Raw genomic sequence first — 21,928 nt, 5'->3', positions numbered from 1 at the left:
GTTCATGAATTAAAGCCCCAGTCCAGGGTCTGTGCTGACAGCTCAGAGCCTGTAGCCTGCTTTGGATTCTGTGTCTCCCTCTTTCTCTGCCCCTCCCCCCTCACACACACACACACACTCTCTCTCTCTCTCTCTCTCTCTCTCTCTCTGTCTCAAATAAATGTTAATAAAAAATTTTAAAGAATGTTTTTGATGAAGCAAGCAAAAAAATCATAGTTTTATTACATCTTGACTCTTGAGTACACATCTTTTTAATAGTCTTTGTTGGAAAATAAGTCCATAAAACTTTTTTGCTATACAGAATATGGTGGTTGTCTTGATGAAAAGCATTGGAGATATTGAATTGTAAACTGAATTAACCCCCCCCCCTTTTTTTAACATAACACTTGAAACAAATGATAAACTAGTGGTTATTCACATTTGGGGTTTGGTAGACATTTTCTCTAAAATGAACAAAATGAACTCATCACTTTGAGTTAACAACTGACAGGAAGGTACCAATGATAAAATTTAATATTTCAAGCAAAAATTGGGATTTTAGAAAATTGTAATATATCATGAACTGACAGCTTCCCAATTCCTAAAGACTTTGAGGAGATTTATGGTGATATTAACAGATGGGAATGTTTGATATTATGTAATGAAATGTTTCAACATTTGGAAAATCTCCATAACTCAGTGAATCAGTATTTTCTAAATGTTTGATAGTGGTTTTACAAAGTCATGCAATGGTAAAATATCCATTCAAAATGCAAAATAAATTGTTGGATTTTAATTAGCAGTAGGAAAACTTCATTGCTATGGCCCTAGATTCTTCATTGCAACTAACCTTTAAGAAAATATTACTTGTTGAATTTTTGTGGTAATATGAAAGAATATCCAGAGTTTTCTGAAAAAACTATTGAAATACTTCTTCCAGGTATATATTTTTACATTTGTCAACCAGAACAACAGATTGAGTACAAAAGTAGCATGAAAATCCAGCTTTTTTCTAATAAGCCGAATAATGCTACTCTTCTTGCAAAATGTTTTTTTTTTTTTTTGGAAAATACAGTAGTTATTTTTCATGAAATGTTATTTGTGCTCACATGTAGATTTATGGTTGTTATTTTTAACTTAATATTTAAATTCCTCAGTCTTAATTTCTAATGTGATTACTAACCCATGGATATAATCCACATAAACAGAGCTTGTTGGGGTCCACAGCTTTTGAGTTTTTAAGAATTTTGAGACTAAAAAGTTTGAGAACTACTCCTTTATGGAGATTGAAATAAAAACTTTAAGTTCATTATAACCACTGAAATAGTATTTTCCATTTTAGGAATTTATATTACAGATATAATCTCAAAAGATGAGGTACTAAATGTACAAAGTTATTCATTGTTATATTCTGATCAAAAGATCAGAAACAACCTAGTGTTTGCCCATCAATAGAGGTTATGTTGAGGTATATCCATATAATGTAATGCTGTGTCACAAATGAGGCACATACAGATTTATCAGTGTGCAAAGATCTCAACGATACATTAAATCAAAAATTCAAGGTGCCGGGGCGCCTGGGTGGCTCAGTCAGTTAAGCGGCCGACTTCGGCTCAGGTCATGATCTCGCAGTCCGTGAGTTCGAGCCCCACGTCAGGCTCTGTGCTGACAGCTCAGAGCCTGGAGCCTGTTTCCGATTCTGTGTCTCCCTCTCTCTGACCCTCCCCCATTCATGCTCTGTCTCTCTCTGTCTCAAAAATAAATAAACGTTAAAAAAAAAAAAATTTAAGGTGCCAAAAACTATGTAGACTACACTGCCTCTTGTACAAAATTATATGTAGTATATGTATATGCATATGTTATCTGTTAAAGGGATACACAAGGGCACCTGTGTGGCTCAGTTGGTTGAGCGTCCGACTTCGGCTCAAGTCATGATCTCATGGTTTGTGGGTTCAAGCCCCGCATAAGGCTTTGTGATGACAGCTCGGAGACTGGAGCCTGCTTCAGATTCTGTGTCTCCCTCTCTCTCTCTGCCCTTCCCCCACTCATGCTCTGCCTCTTTCTTTGAAAAATAAATAAACATTAAAATTTTTTTTTAAAAAGGATAAACAAGAAACTGCTTGTGGCTGCCACTCTGGAGGGGACCTAGCAACAAAAATAGGAGGAAGACATTTCAAAAACAACTGAATACTCTTTGAACAGTTATAAAAATATTAAAGAAAAGAAAAGAAAAGAAATGCTGCACTTGTTCCTAAAAAGTCCTAATATTTTAAGATTATTTTTCAGTTTCTTTCCCAAAACCACATGACAAATTACTTATTAGGAGCTAAGTCAGGTTAAGAATCCAAATCTGTCTAATCCTGGTTCTACTATCTTTCTATTATATTAAAATTTACACACACTCTCATGTAGTGGGAAGACATTCACAGAAAACAGTTATTTTATGTAGTAGTAATTGTTTTGTTGCCATAATGAGTTGACCTGCACAAGAGAAACAAGAATTTGTAGAAGATTAGATGGACTCAGTCCCAAGAGGCTAGATGGAACAAAGCTCCTGAGGAAGGAAGGGATACATACTAAAGGGTTAATGGAGGGGCTCCTGGGTGGCTTAGTTGGTTGAGGGTCTGACTTGGCTCAGGTCATGATTGATCCCACAGTTCGTGGGTTTGAGCCTATGTCAGGCTCTGTGCTGACAGCTCAGAACCTGGAACCTGCTTCGAATTCTGTGTCTCCCTCTCTCTCTGCCCCTCCCCTGTTCGCGTTCTTTCTCTCTCTCAAAATCAAATAAACATTAAAAAATGGGGGGAGGCAGCTAATGGAATTTGATTAGCAAGAGGAGTTTATTCAGGACAGAAGTAGGGATCCATGTAGCACCCCCTGGTACCCCTGGGAGACCATTGTAAATACCTTGGTGCCGTGGTTCCCACACCTTCCCATGCATCAAGATCAACCAGAAAGCGTATGAAAATATAGATTGCTTGGCCCCACTCTCCAAGGTTCTGATTCATTAGATCTGGACAGGGGCTTAAGATTTCACATTTCTTTTTTTTTTTTTTTAATTTTTTTTTCAACGTTTATTTATTTTTGGGACAGAGAGAGACAGAGCATGAACGGGGGAGGGGCAGAGAGAGAGGGAGACACAGAATCGGAAACAGGCTCCAGGCTCTGAGCCATCAGCCCAGAGCCTGACGCGGGGCTTGAACTCACGGACCGCGAGATCGTGACCTGGCTGAAGTCGGACGCTTAACCGACTGCGCCACCCAGGTGCCCCAAGATTTCACATTTCTAACAAGTTCCCAGGTGATACTTAGGCTATGGGGACCGAGACTCCACTTTGAGAATCACTGCATTAGAGAAACTGTGCTGTTCGAAGTTGGATAGGTAATATGTGATCTGGGGCCAGAACAATGAATTGTAATTTTTTTAAATGATACCAAAGGTCACTTAACTTCAAGAGACTGAAATATTATAAATTTTTAAGAAGACAAGTAATAGGGGCGCCTGGGTGGCGCAGTCGGTTAAGCGTCCGACTTCAGCCAGGTCACGATCTCGTGGTCCGTGAGTTCGAGCCCCGCGTCGGGCTCTGGGCTTATGGCTCAGAGCCTGGAGCCTGTTTCGGATTCTGTGTCTCCCTCTCTCTCTGCCCCTCCCCCGTTCATGCTGTCTCTCTCTGTCCCAAAAATAAATAAACGTTGAAAAAAAAAATTAAAAAAAAAAAGACAAGTAATATATATGTTACCCTTTCTTATGTATATCTTCTTAATCCCCTGCTAATTAAAAATAAAAATTATTATATAAAAGTTCGTTATACATTTTTATGAAAACAGTAACTTAATTTTAGTGTCTTCTTGGTTTTAAAGTTAAAATGTCTTAGAAAAATCTGTTTGAATCATTACATTTATTTCAGTAAGTTACTTATCTGTTTTTAAGGGAGAATTTCATTTGAAAATTGGCTAAAGTCAGCATCAAATGGAAATTAACATGTGTTCAATGTGCACTGTAGTCTCTAGTGATCAGCCATTCCAAAGGTCAATTTTTACACTGCAGTTTATAAAATAATCAAAATACCATTCCTTCTGTTATATTTTCTGTTGAGTCTTTGAGAAGTGATGTTAGCCTTCAAGAAAACTTGAGATATGTAGTGTACTGAAGTCCTGGGGAGAGGGGAATACAAAGTTACCAATTCCTGGGACTTCTTTAAAGAATGTATCCAAGTTTGGGCACCTGGGTGGCTTAGTTGGTTAAGTGGCTGGTTTAGGCTCAGGTCATGATTTCATGGTTCAGGCCCCATATTGGGCTCTGTGCTGACAGCTCAGAACCTAGAGCCTGCTTCTGATTCTGTGTCTTCCTCTCTCTCTACCCCTCCCCCGCTCACACTCTGTCTCTCTCTGTTTCTCAAAAACTGAATAAACGTTAAAAAGAATTTTTTTTTTTAAAGAATGTGTCCAACCTCACAGACTGGAACCTCTTTCAGCATGATTTCTTCATAGTCTACTCAAAATCACATTATTCTTAGAGAATTTGCTTAAATCAATATTATTTCCTAGTCTTGGGCCTTTGATTCATGTAAAATTTATTTTTCTGAAACTATTTCCTTCCCTAGGTACAAAAGGTAAAGTATTATTAAAGTTTTGTTTTTGTTTTTATTTTATTTTTTATATTTTATTTTATTTTTTTAAAACATTTATTTTTTTAATATGAAATTTATTGTCAAAATGGTTTCCATACCACCCCCAGTGTTCATCCCAACAGGTGCCCTCCTCAATACTCATCAAAAACGATTTAAGCAATATAATGAAACAAGAATTTAGAATAATAATCATAAAATTAATTGCTGGGTTTGAAAAAGCATAGAGGACAGAAGAGAATCTATTGCTACAGAGATCAGGGGACTAAGAAATAGTCATGAGGAGCTAAAAAATGCTATAAATGAGGTGCAAAATAAAATGGAGGCAGCCATAGCACGGATTGAAGAGGCAGAGGAGAGAATAGGTGAATTAGAAGATAAAATTATGGAAAAGAGGAAGTTGGTTTTTTTTTTTTTTTGAGTAAAAGGCTACTGTAGTCTGAGATAAACAGGTTATGCAGATTGTAAAACAGTGGCTATGGAAATAGTCTAGATTAAAGAAGGCTAAAAATTAAAAACTAAATGCAGGGGTGCCTGGGTGGCTCAGTTGGTTAAGCATCTGACTCTTGATGCTTAGGTCACAATCTCACATTTGGTGACTTCTAGCCCCACATCAGGCTCTTCACTGGTAGCACAGAGCCTGCATGGGATTTTTGCTCCCTCTCTCTCTGCCCCTCCCTCGCTAGTGTGTGTTCTTTCTCTTTCTCTCTCTCTCTCTCAAAATAAATAAACTTAAAAAAAAAAAAAACTAAATGCAATTCCTACCCCTATATTAGGTAGGTAAGAGGCAAAAATGCTATAAAGGACATTGTTAAGTCAATGGATAAAATTGGAATATAGATAGTACATTAGGTAAAAGTATTTGTGTGAATTGATGAACTGATAACTACTGTGGTTATGTCAGAGAATATCCCTTTTCCTAGGAAACAAACACTCAATTATTTAGGGGTAAAGGGCCATAATGTATGTAATTATGTATGTAGTTCAGCAGAAGATTGATTTCATAGTGCATACAAATGTTAAAACAAATGGGGTGAAATGGTAACAATAGGAATATCTGGATAAAGGGTTTACAGGTATTCCATCCACTATTTTTATTATTATAATTTTAAGTTTAAATTATTTTCAAATAAAATGTAACAGACAACCTGCAGAAAAGTGAAACGTGTGATTTAAATGTTTGTTTTCTTTAAGAAAGAAAACTTTCCTCTGGATGTGAAGTTGAACTCTCAGAAAGCTTCTCTATTTCCCTAAATATCAAAAAGTAGCACCTAGAGAGGGTACAAGGAGCATTCTCAATGATTAAGTTCTCAATTTCTAAGACATATCTTTAAAATATTGCTGATAATTTATACTAAAAGATATGAGTTATCACTTGAGTTTATTTTATGTTTATTAGATGGTTACTTGCCAGCATTAAGTATCAGCTAAGTCATGGTTGAAATACTTGTAGGAAATAGGAAACTACTTGGAAGAAAGACCAACTAGGGGGAAATCAAAGTGTAAATCAGAATCTAAGCTGAGTATTTTGCCATTGGGTAAAAATGAAGGGCAGAGACTTGGTAATGGTCTTCTAATTGGTCCCCCATTAATTTGCGATAAAATGGTTTGGCTTTCAATGATGTTGATGATATTACTAGAACCTACTTATAAATCACATTTTTCACTTAACTCATTCTTACTTAGCTGGCTCTTTTTTATTTTTTTTTTTTTTTTGTAACCATGACAGATGTTTATGCCCTTGGAAAGTCTTCTCCTTTCCAAGTATTTGTCTAGAGTTGTACCTCTTTCTCTCAGCTTCTTTCTCAGTAATCCAAATCTATACATTGTCAAATCACAGATGTTCTCTATACTTTCCGTTGTCAATTCATCTATTTTATTTGATGTTTTACTCCTCTGTGTAAGGGTATATTATCACAAATGGTATTAATCATAAGGATCATAAGTAATTAAACCATGAAATTAAATGAAAGAAATTTATTTTTCACTATGCTGTGCCTTTTTCCTTCCTGAGGTCAGCTTCCATTGGCTAGATTTTCAACCCACTCAGCCTAAAATTCTTTTTTCCTTTGTGAATATATTACTGAAGACTTGATAGGCTTGTTTAAATTCTGTATTTCTCTTAATATGTAAGTGTACACAAGGATGAATATTTCTTTATTGTTAATCCTTATTATCGCCTTCCATCTGAAGGTACTTACCTCAGACACACACTGTATATTAAACCATAGCAAATAAGTCAGTGAATAAAGCAACACAAAATTTAAAATCCAAATGACTATTCCACTGTGCATGTCACTGTAGAGATTTAGCTCTAGGACATCAAAATCTATAAACTGCAGTAAACTCTATCAGGTAAGGGGCAGTAGATAGGAGAGAGGTTCCTCAGTAACCTCATTTCTATTTTTTTTTTAATTTTCTTTAATATTTATTTTTGAGAGAGAGAGACAGAACACAAGTGGGGGAAGGTCAGAGAGAGAGGGAGACACAGAATCTGAAGCAACTTCCAGGCTCTGGGCTGTAAGCACAGAGCCCATCATGGGGCTTGAACCCCCAAACTGCGAGGCCATGAACTGAGCTGAAGTCAGATGCTCAAATGACTGATCCACCCAGGTGCCTCAGTAACCTCATTTCTGAAGGTCTTCGCAAAACACTATGCAGTTTTTTAACCAGTCAGCCAGAAATGACATCTGTATTCTCTTCATTTGCCTTTTTATTAATAAAAATTAATTGGTGCTTTTTAGAAGCCAGGGGGCTGAGAGCTTTATAACTCTTAAATTGAAGTTCATACTATATAAAAGACACTTAAGAATATGTGTAAAGACACATTTAAAATAAGCCATATAATAACGAGTTACTATTGACATGCTTGTTTTTCTCCTGTGGCAGCTATGATAATTATGTAAATAAATCAAAACCTATGTTGTTTAAAAATTGATGATTTTAACATTGAAGCCTGAAAATGGAGTCTTTTTCCAACATTGGATAAATTTTTAACTACATTACAGTGAGCAATTTAAAACAAGATAAATCTAGGAGCACCTGGATGGCTTAGTCTGTTGAGTCTGACTCTTGATTTTAGCTCAGGTCATGATTTCTCAGTTTGTAGGTTTGAGCCCTGCGTCACACTCTGAGCTGACAGTGCAGAGCCTGCTTGGGATTCTCTCTCTCCCTCTCTCTCTCTGCCCCTTTCCCACTTATGCTCACGCTCTTTCTGTCAAGAATAAATAAAATTTTTTAAAATAAAAATAAAACAAGATACAATCCAGGTAATAGGTAGCAAGGGGCAGAGTAATTGTTTTAATTGAATCACATTTATTACAAAGTCATCCGTCACATTCTTCTATTTATGCAGATTGACACAGACTTTGACCAAATAGGAAATGTAACCTGCTGTACAAGCACACTTTATTTTGTGGCTGTTAACGGACTCTCAAAGTTTCTTTTGGCAGATGGAGATGGACACATGGATCACTTACTGCCAGGCTGTGAAGATAAAAACTGCCAGAAAAGCATCATTTACTTAGCAAGATCTGGAACAAAGCAGGTATACCAGCTCGTTTTTTAATGTCAGTAGAGTTATCTTCTTGAAGAAAATCTTCAGAGATTTGAAAAAGTATCTGAAGAATCACATACAGAGAAACCAAATGTAAATCATTGACTTCCTCATTTTAATTTAATGAAAGGCATGTAAATCTTGTGTTTGTTTATTGAGGGGGGAAAGCACTGTTACAATCATTTCTGGTGAAGAAAACCTATTATTGTTCCTATAATTAAATGATCCATTAGCATTTTATAGGCCAGGAATATGATAAAATGCACTGCAACTATAATAAAAGGTTATGGAAAATAACATCACATCTATTGTCAAGGCTAATCTTGTCTTTATTTGTGGCATATAAATCAGTTTCATTCTCTCATGCTGACTTTTTACCTGTGGCTTATAGGTAAACAATTTAGAATCTGATAGTCATAGCAGAAGATTAATGTGGGAATGATAGTTTGTAACACTGAGAATTCTTCCATATTGATAGCACTAGAAAAAGAAAGCCAGTAATATAGTAGTAGAATTAATCAGCTTTGTTTTTTATCTTAGGGTGATAAATGATAGAATAACATATTGACTTTTATTGACCTTATACGTAAGAAACCACATTTTATACTAAGACACTAAAGAAAAATCTTCAGTCAACAGTCTATAAACATTTACTATACCCATAAGTTTTATTATCCTAAAGTTTTTAAAGTTTTGAATTACTGAAAACATGAGGTCAAGTAACACCTAATAATTGGTTCATATGTATAAGTAAACACAGTAATTATAGCCTGGCTTCAAGTGACAGACTACTATGAGAATATTTTCAAATTATACAGTAATCTCTCTCTGGGAAAATAAATGCCACAGTTCTTTAGTGACTCATAAGGATGTCATATTAATAAAAAATCTTTTTACTTTTTAGACCTTAATATGTTTACCTTAATAGGAATATTTTATCCTCATTAATAATCTGTCAACCTCTTCAGAAATTTGTGATAACTTGGCACTTTGTGAAATTTCCCATCTTCTTCCAAAATAAACTATTTTTTTCAAAGTCAAGTGAATCATTAAAACATGTTGATGTTACATAATACTTTTTTCCTTCTAGGGAAGACTGAAAAGTTGATTAAAGATGTAAATAAGTTTTTTTAAACAGCTTGTTTTCTATAAATATGTTTTCTGTTAGCCATTTTTTTTTCTTTTTCCTTGACAAAATATGCTTTCTTTGGAAAACCTAGAAAATGTTTGGGATACCCTATGTACTAAACCCTTTCCAAGAAGCCATTTTTAGTATAGTTTGACTTGGAGACACATAAAGAGTCACCTGCTTAAAAAAAATATATTTAGTCATGTTTGTCCTACTATCACTTCAAGCCAGCTGCACCTATTTGCATATCTTCAGAGTGTATGCCAGTATTCATGCTCTTAACTAATTATGGGCATAGTTATAATTTTAATGGTATGATTTACACTCTTCAGATTTTAGTTTGCATTAGGTTATCAAAAGTAGGGGTGCCTGGGTGGCGCAGTCGGTTAAGCGTCCGACTTCAGCCAGGTCACGATCTCGCGGTCCGGGAGTTCGAGCCCCGCGTCGGGCTCTGGGCTGATGGCTCAGAGCCTGGAGCCTGTTTCCGATTCTGTGTCTCCCTCTCTCTCTGCCCTCCCCCGTTCATGCTCTGTTTCTCTCTGTCCCAAAAATAAATAAACGTTGAAAAAAAAAATTAAAAAAAAAAAAAGAGGTTATCAAAAGTAAAGATTAGGGCATTCAAAAAAGAAATGGATTCCCGAAAGCTGTTTTTGAAATCAACCCTATTCTCTCTGTTCTCTTCATTATAATCAATATAGAAATAAAAAATTTACTAAAAATGTAGCTTCCAGCTGTTTTGGTGACAAAGCTCATCCCCCTGGGCAGGCAGAGCTTCTTCAGGGCTGGTGCTGGTGTTATTAGGAAAGCCTCAGAACTCTTGGCTCTGAAGATGGTAACTGAAGTCATCATCATGTATAAGAGGCAAAGCAGGGGAACAAGGGAGACTCTGTCATCTTCTAACTTTCTTCCTAAGCTGGTCCTCCTAAAAGGACATCAGTATTAGATGATATTACAGTTTGCTGTAATTTTTTAAAAATACTCACTTGAGATTACATTTCCACTCAACACAGGTTTAAAATGGGGGATTCAACTATCAGAATCAGCATCAGTTCAAACGTAAGAGTCTGTGATTTTGTGAAAAACCTTCAAAGGCTCTATGTGCCAGTTTAAGGAAAAAATTACTAGTAATGAATTTTAAAGGGGACTTTAGTTTTCCAGAGTGTCAATTACTGTTCTTAAAAGTAAATTATAATACTCTAGCATATTGTAGAGATAAAGAAATTGAAGTAAGATGATGCTTATCTTGAGGACTTTTAATGGATCATTTGTTTTGCAAATGGTGAATTTTTTTTTCTCAAGTAACTATCAAATCTGACCTTTTCCCTCTTGATTCCATAGTGGGTTCCAGTCCTACGGGAGTTCAGCAACAAGGGCACACTCTGGGGCTTTGTGCCATTTGTGCATGAACAACGACCAACAGAAATACCAATTCCAATTACCCTTCATATTGGAGACTACAACATGGATGGCTATCCAGATGCTCTTGCCATACTGAAGAATACATCCGGAAGGTATGGAAATTAAGTGAAAAATATTGTAAAAATATCTGCACTTTGATACTTCGCTAACTGAATAGCACCTAAATATGGTAGAGTGCCTTAAATAAGGAACATGTTGAGCTTAGTTCCTGTTTCTTTACCCTGTACCTGAATTACAAATTGTTTAGAATACCTGTTGTCTTCCATAGATTTAATTTCTGTAGAACAGAGGTGAACATCTAATCTAAAATACAAAGCTCATTTTTGATTCAACAAAACTTTATTGTTAAAAGGCCAAAATTTTTTTTCTTTTAATGACTGCAATTTAATAATCAATTCATTAAATATTAACTGAGCCTTATTTATGTGCAATTACACATGATCCTTACAGTTAAGAAGTTTTCCATTCTGGAGGTAGAGACAGGCTTATAAGCAAGTAATTGCAGTACAATGTATTACATTCAATAATAGAGGCATATACAAAGGACAGAATGATTGGTACCCTTTCTTTTTTGTGTTTTTTTCCTGGAAATAGTTGAATTTATTTTTTATTTTATTTCTGTATTTGAGTATAGTTGACACACAATGTTATGGTAACTTCAGGTGTACAACATAGTGATTTGACAAGTTTGTACCTTATGTTATTCTCACAATGTAGCTACCACCTGTCACAACACTATTACAAAACCACTGGCGGTATTCCTTATGCTGTGCCTTTTATTCCCATGACTTATTCATTCCATGACTAGAAGCCTTTATCTCCCAGAACCCTCCACTCATAGGCCAAAATTTTTGAAAAACAAATGACCCAGTTACATTTTCAGACTAAAAACCCTCATGATTAAAAGCTGAGCCTAGGATGAGAGTACTAATTGCATCTGTGTTGTGTAGTTGTAGTGAAGATTAAATGAGATAAAAATAAATGAAGCAATTAGTACCTAGCACATGCAGACTTTCAGTGAGTTACCTTACTGTTGCTTGTTTATAATTGCAATGAAAATTCAAACATGATTTTATATATATATGTGTATATTTATATATATATAATAATAGTGTATTTATCACATTATCAGTGACTTTGAGTACTGCAGCTCCTTTTTGTTTCCTTAAGCAGAGGTACCAGTAGGTAAACCAAAATAGTTAAATTTATAATTAGCCTGAGTCTTTGCAGATTCTATAAATATGATCCTTCCTAAATTTTAATACCTTATTGTTTTCTTTCTATCACAATTAATTCTCTTTCTTGGCCCTTATTGTTTCTTATCTCCTACATCATATCTATCCATAATTTTTCCTCTGTGCATTAATTCATTTGTTGACTCTGGAATTAGTGATAATTCAGCTTCACATTTGCTACCAGGCTTATGATGCAATACTGCTTCCCTGGAAAAAATCAGATTTATTGTTGCTTTTAGCACCAAACAGTGTCATCTAGAGATCTGATTCTTAGAGAAACATATATTATTAGTGAATGTCCCTAAATATTTATAGACAATTATGGAGAATCTATACTTAAACTTTCTAAGAATTTGATTTGAAATTATAATTGCTCTAAGTTATGTTTACAGAATTTTCCAGTCATGATCATCATGCTTCATAATGCAGAGTATGTACATTCAGAACCTATGTGTGTGAGACAGATTTAATGTAACCAAATGAATCTCTGAACTCAATGTGATTATTATTCCTTTTAAAGGTATAGTGGCACGTAAAAACAAAGAAATGTAAAATTGCTTTATTCTGGACATTAATCTTATTCAAAAGAATAAGAAATTCCATCCCAAATTGATTAAGTCTGTGATTACTCATCCTTAGAGGAATATCCAAACAATTTTTGTTTTTGTCATAAAGGATTTTTTTTTATTTTTAAACTAGTGAGTTGTACTTTGTTGTTATTTTTTTTTAACCCAGTATAGTTAAATACAGTGTTATATTAGTTTCAGGTATGCAATTCAACACTTCTATACAACACCTGGGGCTCATCACAAGTGTTCTCCTTAATCTATGTCACCTATTTCACCCACCCCCCCCCCCCACCAGTAACCATCCATTTGTTCTCTTAAGAGTCTGTAGCTTGGTTTGTCTTTCTCTCTTTTATTTTCTTTGATCATTTGTTCCATTTCTTAAATACCACTTATGAGTGAAATCATACGGTATTTGTCTTTCTCTGACTGACTTATTTCATTTAGCATTATACTCTCTAGTTCCATCCATGTTTTTGCAAATGGCAAGATTTCATTCTTTTTATGGCTGAATATTCATGTGTATATATATTGCTATAAAAGTTTTTATTAATATTTTCTCTTTTAAACCATCAAATATTTAACTTAAGTTCCTTTACCATTCAGAAATAATGATGGTATCCACAGCTAATTCAGCAGGGAACAGTATAATTCCACAGAAGACATAATGTAAGAGGCAGTCAGTCATAGACACTTGATGCTTTTATAAAGGCAACTGTTTAAAACTGGGATTTCTCTTTGGTTCTTTTGGGGTAGATGAGAATTGAAGGTTAGATTTTAGTAGGATAGATTTTAACATCTCATTTTTCATTAAATCACTAAATGAAAAATAGCCTTATCCTTGAAAGGGAGAGTGTGTCCAGGAGAATTCAGCATAATATATTCCTTAAAACAGAAGAAGGGAAAAAGGCACCTGGGTGGCTCAGTCAGTTAAGCATTCAACTCTTGATTTCGGCTCAGGTCATGATCTCATGCTTTGTGTAATCAAGCCCTGTGTTGGGCTCTGTGCTGACAGCATGGAGCCTGCTTGGAATTCTCTCTCTCCTTCTTTCTCTGCCTCTGCTTCCCACTCTCAAATTAAATAAACAAACTTTTAAAAAAGGGGTTGGGGAGATATATTGTGCATGATAATTCTTTCCTGTGTGAATTTACTTTTATCTAAAAAGCATTTTATAATTTTTAACTGCCATCAAGATTGGTGTGTTGCTGAAAATTAGTGCAGGGTGATGGTTCTAATTTGAAGGGTTGCTACCTGGAGAATTCGGTCTCCTTTTTTTTTTTTTTTTTTTTTTGCAGTTTTTAAAAATGAGGTAGACATTATGCAGAAAGAATAAAATCCACAACATGTAATTCATGAAGAGAAATTCTGAAACCATAGTTTGTTAACTTGTGTGTTTTTGTTTGGAGAAGAAAGTTGTTTAGATTTGTTTTTTTCTCTTATACAAAAGGCCTAATTTATCATGAGTTAATTTTTAAAATCATGGCACATGAAAAACTTCTCTATTAGTGACATTTTATAGAAGCAGCCTGGTCTGAGATCAGTCATTTTACATATATGCCACCACTGACTGAAAACCCTGTTTTTTTCCCTTGTCTATCCCATTGATACTCAGTTGCCCTTAGTTTGTCATATTCTATGTATAGTCATGTCGTAATTCTCTGAATTTTCATTTTATTGAGAGAAGAAAGGAAAACTTAAAATGACATTGTTGTGCCAGAGACAGAGGCACTGCTGGGCACCATTGCTGCATTGCTTACTAAACCCCAGGTTACACATGCCCCAGCCAGAAACATCCCCATAGCTCCACCCTGCTAAGCCTGGCCAGCAGGCATGCCCCAGCCTAGTACTCCTTCAGCCCAACCTACTAAACCCAACTGGTACTCTTACACAGCCTGCCCCCACTAAATCTGATTAGCAGATATGCCTGGCCTGACATAACTCCTGGGACCACCCCACCAAAGTTGGTGAGTAGGCTTACCTCCGTCTGCACTTTCACACAGTCCCACCAAAGCCAGGGCATGTGCATAGTCCATATAGGTAATGCCTCTTGAACACCTGACTCTGGTAGCCAGGGAAGCTTGCCTCATGGGACTAAAACAATAGGAGAGACAGTTTTTGGCAGGCTGCCACCTCCAGGGCTCTGCACAGACAGTAGACTGAAACACACTACTACTCTTCTTCCTACCACTTAGTAGCTGTTTCTCCTAATACATAGAAACAAGCACAGGGATTCAAGCAAATGAGGAAACAGATGAGTGGAAAAATAAAATAAAACCCCCCAAAAAAAACCTTATTAAAATGGAGATAAGTAATGTACCTGATAAAGTAATGTTTACATAGATGTTCACCAATCTCAGAAGAATGGATGAACACAAAGAGAACTTCAACAAAGAGATAGAGAAAATATGAGGAAGTACCAAACAAATCAAAATAGTCAATGAAAGCAACTTTTAAGCAAAAAATAAAAATAAGCCTAAAACAAAATAGAGCTTAAATATAAAAACAAAATATTTCTAGTAAGTGTTTAATAAATTATTTTAATGTTTATTCATTTTTTGAGAGTGAGAGGCACACACAGAGTGCAAGCGGGGAGGGACAGAGAGGGAGACATAGAATCCCAAGCAGTCTCCAGGCTCAGAGCTTTTAGCACAGAGCTGGAAGTGGGGCTTGAACTCAAGAACTTCAAGATCATGACCTGAGCTGAAGCCAAACACTTAACCTACTGAGCCACACAGGTGATCCTCTAATAATAAGTGTTTTTTAAGACTAAATATTTCCTATGTACTTGACTTCAGACCACATATTTTGATAATTGGTGCTTTCACCGTTCTTTTGTTTGTTTAATTATAAGTTTCCATTAACCTAAGAGTTATTTTTAAAAGCTTTCCTGAATGTTCACATAAATATGTTTGGGGAGTTGTTTTGTATTGTTTTGAGGTTTGGATCTATATTTTTATTGTTTCTTCTTAAAGTTGCTGCATTGCATACAGAATTGTGTCTTGTGCAACACGTTTTAAAATTTGTTAAGATTTTCTGGTACTTTGATAGCCTGATGAATGATTATTTGAAATATCATTCATGTTAAGAACGTTATTTAAATCGGGGCGCCTGGGTGGCCCAGTAGGTTAAATGTCCAACTTCAGCTCAGGTCATGATCTCACGGTTCGCAAGTTCGAGCCCCGCGTTGGGCTCTGTGCTGATAGCTCAGAGCCTGGAGCCTGCTTCAGATTCTGTATCTCCCTCTCTCTCTCTGCCCCTCCCCCACTCATGCTCTGTCTCTCTCTCTCTCTCTCTCACTCTCTCTCTCTCTCTCTCTCAAAAATAAACATTTAAAAAAATTAAAAAAATAATAATGTTATTTAAATCTTCTATATACTCTTACATATTTTTCTTTACTTTTAAAAGTACGTTAATCCTTCACTAGGATTAACAATCTTTTTTGTTTTGTTTTTTAGGGTTTTTTTATTTTTTTAAATTTACATACAAATTAGTTAGCATATAGTGCAACAATGATTTCAGGAGTAGATTCCTTAGTGCCTCTTACCCATTTCACCCATCCCCCCTCCCACAACCCCTCCAGTAGCCCTCAGTTTGTTCTCCATATTTATGAGTCTCTTTATAGTCCCCCTCCCTGTTTTTATATTATTTTTGTTTTCCTTCCCTTATGTTCATCTGTTTTGTCTCTTAAAGGCCTCATATGAGTGAAGTCATGTGATTTTGTCTTTCTCTGACTAATTTCGCTTAGCATAATACCCTCCAGTTCATCCATGTAGTTGCAAATGGCACGGTTTCATTCTTTTTGATTGCCGAGTAATACTCCATCGTATACATATATACCACATCTTCTTTATCCATTCATCCATTGATGGACATTTGGGCTCTTTCCATACTTTGGCTATCGTTGATAGTGCTGCTATAAACATGGAGGTGCACGTGTCCCTTCGAAACAGCACACCTGTATCCTGTGGATAAATGCCTAGTAGTACAATTGCTGGGTCTAAGGTAGTTCTATTTTTAGTTTTTTGAGGAACCTCCATACTGTTTTCCAGAGTGGCTGCACCAGCTTGCATTCCCACCAACAATGCAAAAGACATCCTCTTTCTCCGTATCCTCGCCAACATCTATTGTTGCCTGAGTTGTTAATGTTAGCCATTCTGACAGGTATATGGTGGTATCTCATTGTGGTTTTGATTTGTATTTCCTGATGATGACTGATGTGGAGCATTTTTTCATGTGTTGGTTGGCCATCTGAATGTCTTCTTTGGAAAATTGTCTATTCATGTCTTTTGCCCTTTTCTTCACTGGATTATTTGTTTTTTGGGTGTGGAGTTTGGTAAGCTCTTTATAGATTTTGGATGCTAATCCTTTATCTGATATGTCGTTTGCAAATATCTTCTCCCATTCTGTCAGTTGCCTCTTAGTTTTGCTGATTGTTTCCTTCACTGTGCAGAAGCTTTTTATTTTGATGAGTTCCCAGTAGTTCATTTTTGGGATTAACAATCTTAACAATCATAATTAACAGTTGTCAGCTTCTCAGTTTTTCATTTGAAAAATGCAGCTTTGATTACTAGGTGCATAAGGCTTTTTGCATATTTTGTCTTCCTCACTTCTTATATAATCATGAAATACAGGGATATTTCCTTTTAATTTTTTTTTACTTTGATTTCTTTTTTGTAATATCAAATTTATATTCTATTTCTTTTCCTAAGCATTTACCACGCATATATTTCTATCCCTTTATTTTCAATTTTTATGTGCCAAAATATCACATAAGGAAAAAATTTACATTTGATAAAATGCAAAAACCTTAAATGTATAATTGGATGAGTTTTGATAACATTTGATAACCAGTACTCCAATTAAAATACAAAAACATTTTCATCACCCCAGAAAATCTCTCATGCTTCCCTTCTGGTTAATCCCCAGCCTCATAGGTAACCAGTGTTTTGATTTCCAGCAAGATAGGTTGGCTTTGCCTGTTCTTGAACCACAGAATACTGCAGAGAGTGTTTACAAATGACCTAAGAAAAAATGTAGAGAGAAAATATTCATGCATCATAGTACTCAATATTGCTAGAAAGTCAGTTCTTTTCACCTAGATCTATAGATTGAATGCAATTCTCATCAAATTCCCGACAAGCTTTTTTAAAAAATGTATACACTCATTCTAATAGTTATGTGAAAAAAAATAGATTAGCTAGATTAAAAAATTAAAATTAAAAGCTAGATTAGCCAAAATTTTCTTGACAATTATAACAAAGATGGAGGACTCATGCCACTTTAAGACTTGCTATGAAGCTGTAGTAATCAAGACCTTGTGTGTTTACATAATAGATACTTACAGAGATCAGTGGAACATAAAAGAGAGTCTAGAAATAGAGCTATACATATTATAATAAACTGACTTTTTTGCATAGGTGCCAAGACAGTTCATTGAGGAATGTACATGAAAGGCCAATAAATATATGAGAAAATGTTCTACAAGTTACCAATGGGTAATTAGAGAAATAAAATTAAACCCATTATATATTTTTCACACCCATTAGAATGGTTGCAGTTAAAACTACCAGTAACATGGGGGTGCTGGGGTGGCTCAGTCACTTCAGCATCTGGCTCTTGATTTTGGCTCAGGTCATGATCCCAGAGTCATGGAATCAAGCCCTACCTTGGGCTTTGTGCTGGGTGTGGAGTCTTTTTAAGATTCTCACTCTTCTCTTTCCTTCCCCTCCCCTGCCCCTCTCCCCTGTTAGTGGGCACACTCTCTTTCTCTGTCTCTCTAAAATAAAAACAAAAAACAAAAACTACCAATAACACCAAATGTTGGTGAGAATATAGAACATCTGAAACTCTCATATATTTTTTGATAGGAATGCAAAATTGAACATTAATTTTGAAAAACTCTGACAGTTTCTAATGACCTTAAACACCTATCTTTCCTACAATACAGTAATTCTTTTCCTAGGTACTTATGCAAGAGAAATGAAAACTTAAGTTTACCAAAAGACTTACAAAAATTGTTCATGGTATATTAATTTATAATAGCATCAAATTGGAAGCAAATCAAAGGTACATTAACAAGAAAATAGATAAATAATTGATGGCATATTTATACAACTTAATGATATCTATAATAAAAAAGAATAAATTACTGAAGAAGCAACATGAATGAATCTTAAAAATCTTAGGTGAAATAAAAAAGGGAATATATGATGGAATGGGAATTTTTTAAAACTATTATTCTCTGTCTTTTAATAGTAGAATATAATCCATTTCAAGAAATACAATTTAGTGGATAAAACCTAGATTTAGATTCTGGCTCTACTGTTTATTGTCTGTGTGATCATGGCAGCTACCGACCTGTGTTTTAATTTTAATATGTGTTAACGAGAATAATAATAGTACCTATGTCATGAGGTTACTGTGAGGATCAAATGAGTTAACATATGCAAAGGACTTAAGAACACTTCATGGTACAATGTAAGTTCTATGTGTATCTGTTATTTTAATTATTTAATAATATTATGTGGTCACACATGTTTGCTTTATTTCTGCCATTTTATGTTTTGTATTCATTATGGTTTTTCTTGTTTTTTTCCCCTTCTTTTCTCTCTTCTGCTGGATCATTTAAATATTTCTTCTTTTATAGTTCCTAACATGGTTTATATATTATAAATTTTATTTCTGTTGTAGTGGTTATACTTTAATGTTTAGTATATATTTTTAAATTTTATTTTTAAATGAACTACTAAAGACACATTAATACTTACAGAACTTATAGCACACATTCAGTTCTCTCTTTCCCCACTCCACTCACTCCCCATTCAGTGATATCATCACCATTTATTTACTTATTTAACATTTGTTGCTATAATTATTTATACTTGGCTATAAAGTTTAGTAGTTTCTTTGATCACCATTGAACATGGTGTGGTCCATTCTTTCTTTGATTCATGTATTATTTTTCTAGATATGTTATCAAATAATTCTATCAGCAAGAGTATACAGAGTCTTTCTGACTTTCCATGTCTAAAAACTTATTTTCCTCTAGCTGGAATGCTAACTTAGAAGAGTATAGGATTCTGGCGTTAAAATCATTTTATTTTATATAAATAAACAACATTTATTTAATTTAACAATTAAATTCCAATTCTTAATTTTGCTAGTGAAAAGTCTGTTGTTAATCTGATTGTTGTCAAATTGGCTAACATACAGTGTGTAAAGTGTGCTCTTGGTTTTTGGGATAGATTCCGGTGGTTCATCACTTACATATAATACCCAGTGCTCATCCCAAAGTGCCTTCCTCAATGTCCAAAACCCATTTTGCCCTCTCCCCAATCCCCACATCCACCCTCAGTTTGTTCTCTTTATTTAAGTGTCTCTTATGGTTTGCCTCCCTCCCTCTCTGTAACTATTTTTCCCCTACCATTCCCCCATAATCCTCTGTTAAGTTTCTCAAGATCCATATGAGTGAAGACATATCTGTCTTTTTCTGCCTGATTTATTTCAATTAGCATAATACCTTCCAGTTCCCTCCAAGTTGCTGCAAATGTCAGTATTTCATTCTTTCTCATTGCCAAGTAGTATTCCATTGTATATATAAACCACATCTTTATCCATTCATCAGTTGATAGACATTTGGGCTCTTTCAATTTGGCTATTGTTGAAAGTGCTGCTGTAAACACTGGGGTACATGTGCCTCTGTGAATCAGCACTCCTGTATCCTTTGCATAAATTGCTAGTAGTGCTATGGCTTGGTCTAGAGTAGTTCTATTTTTAATTTTTTGAGGAACCTCCACACTGTTCTCTAGAGCAGGTGTACCAGTTTGCATTCCCACCAAAAGTGCAAGAGGGTTCCCATTTCTCCACATCCACGCCAGCATCTGTTGTTTCCTCAGTTGTTAATTTTCACCACTTTGACCAGTGTGAGGTGGTATCTCAGTTTTGATTTGGTTTTGATTTGTATTTTCTTGACGATGAGTGACGCTGAGCATCATTCATGTGTCTGTTGGCCATCTGGATGTCTTCTTTGGAAAAGTTTCTTTTCATGTCTTCTTCGCATTTCTTCACTGGATTATTCATTTTTCGGGTGTGGAGTTGGTGAGTTCTTTCTAGATTTTGGATACTAATCCTTTATCCAATAGGACATTTGCAAATATCTTTTCCCATTCTGTCGGTTGCCTTTTAGTTTTGTTGATTGTTTCGTTTGCAGTGCAGAAGGTTTTTATCTTGATGAGGTCCCAATAGTTCATTTTTGCTTTTAATTCCCTTGCCTTTGGAGATGTGTCGAGCAAGAAATTGCTGCAGCTGAGGTCAAAGAGATTGTTCCCTGCTTTCTCCTCTAGGGTTTTCGTGGTTTCTTGTCTCACATTTAGGTCTTTCCTCCAGTTTGAGTTTATGTTTTGTGTATGGTATAAAAAAGTGGTCTAGCTTCATTTTTCAGCATGTTGCTGTCCAGTTGTCTCAGCACCATTTGCTAAAGAGACTTTTTTCCATTGGATGCTCTTTCCTGCTTTATCAAAGATTAGTTGGCCATACATTTGTGGGTCCATTTCTGTATTCTTTATGCTGTTCCATTGATCTCTGTGTCTGTTTTCATGCCAGTACTGTCTGGTCTTGGTGATTAGCCTTTGTAGTAGAGGCAAAAGTCTGGGATTGTGATGCCTCCCACTTTGGTTTTCTTTTTCAATATTACTTTGGCTATTTAGGGACTTTTGTGGTTCCATACAAATTTTAGGATTTTTTGTTCTAGCTTTGGGACAATTTTGATTGGGATTGCATTTCATGTGTAGATTGCTTTGGGTAGTATTGACATTTTAACAATATTTATTCTTCCAACCCATAAGCATAGAATGTTTTTTTCCATTTCTTTGTTTCGTCTTCAATTTCCTTCATAAGTTTTCAGTACTTTTCAGCATATACATCTTTTATATCTTTGGTTAGGTTTATTGCTAGGTATTTTATGCTTCTTGGTACAATTGTAAATGGAATCAGTTTCTTTTTTAATTTTTTTTAACGTTTATTTATTTTTGAGAGAGAGACACACAGAGTGTGAGCAGGATAGTTGCAGAGAGAGAGGGAAACACAGAATCTGAAGCAGGCTTCAGACTCTGAGCTGTCAGCACAGAGCCCGATGTGGGGCTCAAACCCACGAGCTGTGAGATCATGACCTCAACCGACAGCCACCTAGCCGCCCTGGGATCAGTTTCTTGATTTCTCTTTCTGTTGCCTCATTTTTGGTGTATAAAAATGCAACCAATTTCTGTACATTGATTTTGTACTCTGTGACGTTGCTGAATTCAGGTAGTAGTTCTAGCAGCCTTTTGGTGGAGTCTTATGGGTTTTCCAGGAGTATCATGTCATCTGCAAAAAGTGAAAGTTTTACTTCTTCTTTGCCAATTTTGATACCTTTTATTTCA

General features: G+C 35.4%; 1 protein-coding gene across 3 annotated transcripts in view; it reads left to right on the top strand.

Annotated features, from left to right (window-relative positions):
• ITFG1 (integrin alpha FG-GAP repeat containing 1) overlaps positions 1-21,928 on the top strand; it is a 347,900-nt gene that overhangs the window by 150,646 nt on the left and 175,326 nt on the right. For all 3 annotated transcript variants that reach the window (XM_043600818.1, XM_043600819.1, XM_043600820.1), the window contains 2 exons: positions 8,059-8,153; positions 10,630-10,802. In XM_043600818.1, the coding sequence (XP_043456753.1) occupies positions 8,059-8,153; positions 10,630-10,802 (268 nt within the window). The remainder of the gene's footprint in view (positions 1-8,058; positions 8,154-10,629; positions 10,803-21,928) is intronic.

The sequence above is a fragment of the Prionailurus bengalensis genome, chromosome E2 (assembly GCF_016509475.1).
Source record: "Prionailurus bengalensis isolate Pbe53 chromosome E2, Fcat_Pben_1.1_paternal_pri, whole genome shotgun sequence".
Lineage (NCBI taxonomy): Eukaryota > Metazoa > Chordata > Mammalia > Carnivora > Felidae > Prionailurus > Prionailurus bengalensis.
Note: the sequence above shows the minus strand (reverse complement) of the source record. Positions and strands in the feature narration are given on the sequence as shown.